Source organism: Wasmannia auropunctata, unplaced genomic scaffold (assembly GCF_000956235.1).
Source record: "Wasmannia auropunctata unplaced genomic scaffold, wasmannia.A_1.0 LD335476.1, whole genome shotgun sequence".
In the NCBI taxonomy this organism is placed as follows: Eukaryota; Metazoa; Arthropoda; class Insecta; order Hymenoptera; family Formicidae; genus Wasmannia; species Wasmannia auropunctata.
Window position 1 is genome coordinate 5,976 of NW_012027414.1, and position 4,392 is coordinate 10,367.

Sequence of the window (4,392 nt, forward strand, 5' to 3'; positions counted from 1 at the left end):
AGAAAAAATCAATTTTTCAAAATCATATGACGATCATTGATTTTTTAAAATGAAATGATATAATTTTGTTTTAAATTTTTTACACAATACGATTTATTTAATTATTTTGCATATAAAAATATAAAAGTTATTAAGTTATTGAAAGATCAATACTTAACGAGTTCTGGCTGAGATGATTTTTCGCAATAAATTCTTTACAGATTTGAGGAAAAAGAGGGATTCTTATAGATGCTTGTTAGCATCAAAGATGTTAAATTGTTCGTCAATTTAATTCGTTACAGTGAACTCCGGCTTCATGTAAAAACTGTGTTTTAAGACAAAAATTGTGGCGCGCAGTTTGTGTAGGGATGGAGATTGTAACAATAAAAATTATACACACCAACATCCGTGTCAGTTCACATTGGCTTTATTTTGATAGCTTTGAAAAAACAATAAAAACATAAAAAATAAGATTAACAAAAAAAACAAAGATTAAATTATTGTATTTTTATAATCACTTAAATTTTATTACGTGGTTCGTTACAAATAGACAATCTCACACTTAATAACTCCGGGAGAGAAAATGGTACTCCGGAAAAAAAGACATGTGCGCTCACGTGCTCGTCTCGTGGTCGACTCTTCCCCGCGGTGGTCCTGCGCACCCGATTTCGCACCAAATCCACTTACGCCAATCAGCATCTTGCACGAGAGTTCGGCACGGGTTGCTCCAATCATCTATTCGCACGAATGCTCGCAACTCGCGCTCTCTTTAAATGCCTAATACCACTTCACGCAATATCTATATATAATAAACATGTTTTATCAAGCAATTTTTTTATTCTAAAAATTTAATCAAATAAACAACAAAAGAATAAATTTTAAATATACAGGGTATTATTATATTAATATATAAAACTTGCCGCTCGTTCAGATTCGATGAGCTTTATATATTAATATCTCCAAAAAATTTGTGAAGATCGCAAAATGGTAGAGGACTTTTTGTTCAGTTTGGTCCACACTACCTGCCCACAAGCGCTGTACCATTGATTTCGAGATACCCTGTATATAATGTTTATTGAAAATTAATCAATTTAAATCGAAATGTATAAGTGATCCCACAACAATATTTGTTGTAAATTTTAATCTCACAATTATGCCGTTTGTTGTTTATGTTTCAGGCGCCAAATGGCATTCACGGCGGAAGATATTAACTCCCACATTTCATTTCAATATATTACAGCAATTTGTTGAGATTTTGATCGAAGAAGGCAAAAATATGACGAAATTAATACGAAAAAATACAGAGGGCACAGTTGTAAAAGATTTAAAGGCGTTTATTAGTGAACATACACTGAATGCAATATGTGGTATTGTATTTGTAACTATACTACAGAATTTTAGTTTCATCGACGAATAATATAAAACAAATTCAATTTTTTTATTTAAGAAGCAATAATATACTGATCAATATATAAATTTTACAATTATTGATATTTTTAAAATACAGTATATTATCGTGCAACATATACAAATACGATTGCAGAAACTGCCATGGGCACTTCATTACAAGATCTTGGTGAATTTCAGCAACAGTATCGAAAAGCGGTTCATCAAATGGGTGAACTTCATGTTTATAGGTAATTTATAGATGTAATAAGTAATTATATATCTGTACTTTTTAAACATAAATTAATGTAATGTTTTATAATTATACCAAGGTCAATAATAATATACTTTATGTAAACCGTCGTAGTAACTAGAAATTTACAAAATTGTATTAATCTATATACGTACAAATCGTTAAATTATTCACTTAAAAATCAATATTGTTTAAAGCTTTCCAAATTTTATATATTAAAATATCACAAAAAAAATCAACGAACAATTTAGTATCAAAACAGATACGTCTTTTATGGATTTAAAATTTAATAATTAAAAGAATTTAATGTTTAAATATACCATAAGTACATATCTTTCTTAAGCATAATTTTGTATATGTATGTTGTAAATTTATTCTCTTTATAAATTTATGATTATTGAGTTGTTAGTTGTTACTAATTCTAAGAGTTTTATAGAGAAATTTAGAAAAAAGCTGTCCTTTACAAAATGATACTATCTCTTTTTTAAAATAGTGTATCTATTATACCTAATTAGTAATTGTGATTTAGGTTAGTAAGGCAATGGCTGTTCTTCGATTGGATATTTGATTTGACATCAAAAGGCAGAGAACAAACCAAGGTTTTGAAGATATTACATGGATTTACTGAACGAGTGCGTAAGAATGCTACTTAATATTGTATCTAAAATATTACCTATTTTTAGAAATTATGATAAAAATTTTGTCATAAAATTTTATATAAAAATATTGTAATATAATTCGTAATTGTTAACAATATTTGCTAATGCATTCATATAAATCATATAAAGAAGCATTAATGTTGTATTTACGTATGTTAGATTATTGCCGAAAGAAAACTTTATCATAGACGTACAAATGGTAAATACTTGAAAAACTTCGATAATATATCAGCCGAAGATGCAGAAACGATCGGAAGTAAGTGACATAATCAAAAACAATTTCTTTTTAGAGGCAATGTCTAATATTATAAATTATATTTTTTAATTTATTAACACGTAATTTCTAATTTAAATACATGTAACAATAGTTTCAAACAAAGCCGATATATTTAATATATGTATATATATATTATGTGCGTGCGTGCGTGCGTGCGTGCGTGCGTGCGTGCCTGCGTGCGTGCGTGCGTGCGTGCGTGCGTGCGTGCGTGCGTGCGTGCGTGCGTGTGTGTGTGTACACGATAAATAATAAGGAAGAAAGAGTTTTAAATAATTTTGGCTAAAGCTGGATATTGGTTGCTCAATATCATATTTTTAACTTTAAACCTTTAAATTTCAGCTACCCTAAACTACGTGCCACTTACTGTTTTTAATAATCGGTTTTAATAACCGAATAGTCATAGCTGTTTTAAGTTATCATTGAGTTCTTAAACATCGATAATTGGTGCACAATTTACAGTTAAAATTTAATTAAAGTTTTTTATATTATTTGAAATTTTGCAATATTTAACATTTTCTTAAGATAAACAAGAATAAACCTCAAAATCGATAAAAATAAAAAAAGAAATATAAAAAAAAGAAAAATATAAATAAAATAGTTTTAGAAAACTGCAAATATAAAAATAATTTAATATTAACAATAATATATCCAATATTATTTAAATTACAATTGCAAAAGAAAATCGTAAAAGTGTTTATTTTTTTGTTTGTAAAATTGATTTTAACTGATTCTACATATACATGTAGAAATAAATCAAAGATATATGAATCATGGGTTTCGACTTTGTTAATTATCTTAACGATCTAAACAGATTATGTTTTTATTAGTATATTAATAAGTGCAATGTTTAGTTTTCGAAAAATAAGAGGGTATTTCTTTAAAAGACTTAAACTACTATTAATATCGGTGATTTTCCTCTATATAATAAAGGCATTGAACTAAAAGGATTGAACTATTAAAATGATACTGACATGTTTATATACGTACTTTGATTTAGCAAAAAAAAAACGACTTGCAATGTTGGATTTTTTGATAGCGGCGTCTAATGAAGGACTTATGACTGATTTAGACATCAGGGAAGAAGTCGACAATTTTATGTTTGCGGTATAAATTTATAATTTAACTAAGGTTTGGAGCAAAAACTGATTAGCTCTATTTTTATAAATTTTACTAGAGTATGAACAAAAAACTGTTCTGTCAAGTATATTGTGCGAAAACAGTTGAAATTTTAAAGATTATTTTGAATTTGTCGGATTCGTTTCTTATAGCAAAGAACGCAGAACATTGCAATTTCATTTAAAAATCATTTTAGCCAAAAAATGGAGTGTAACGTTTTTGCACCAAGTTCTTTAATTTCTCTTGACTTTTAAGCACAATATGTGATACATATCAATTTAATGTGATTATAGGGCCATGATACTACAGCAATATGTATAACCTTCACTCTGGCACTATTAGCTGAGCACAGGGACATTCAGGTATCTATCGTGTCAAATGTTAGTCTTAGGAAAAGAAATTATTTAATTTTAATAGTCTGAAAGTTATTTGTTAAAAATATATAAAATTTAAAAATTGTTTTAAGTGAGCATGTATATGATATGTGTACTATTTGCTTTATTGTATGTTAATGAATTATACAAAAAATAAAATGTATACACGAGTGAGCTTGCGCGCAATATTTTTTAAATATTCTTTATTATTTTCAAAATATTTTATGCATATACAGAGTGTCCCAAAATTGGCGCATTCGGAGTACAGAACGTGATACTTTGTGCTAAAAGGAACAACTTTTTCCTTTAGCAAATTTTGATCTGACAAATGATCGGAAGAGCACACGT

General features: G+C 28.0%; 1 protein-coding gene across 3 annotated transcripts in view; it reads left to right on the forward strand.

Moving 5' to 3' along the window:
* The window catches only part of LOC105456930 (cytochrome P450 4C1-like), a 12,643-nt gene that overhangs the window by 5,351 nt on the left and 2,900 nt on the right, over positions 1-4,392 (forward strand). For 2 of the 3 annotated variants that reach the window (XM_011701316.1, XM_011701315.1), the window contains exons 2-7: positions 1,158-1,346; positions 1,487-1,616; positions 2,148-2,250; positions 2,437-2,533; positions 3,552-3,658; positions 3,964-4,032. In XM_011701316.1, coding sequence (XP_011699618.1) covers positions 1,158-1,346; positions 1,487-1,616; positions 2,148-2,250; positions 2,437-2,533; positions 3,552-3,658; positions 3,964-4,032 — 695 coding nt within the window. The remainder of the gene's footprint in view (positions 1-1,157; positions 1,347-1,486; positions 1,617-2,147; positions 2,251-2,436; positions 2,534-3,551; positions 3,659-3,963; positions 4,033-4,392) is intronic. The other variant, XM_011701318.1, reaches the window with a different exon arrangement.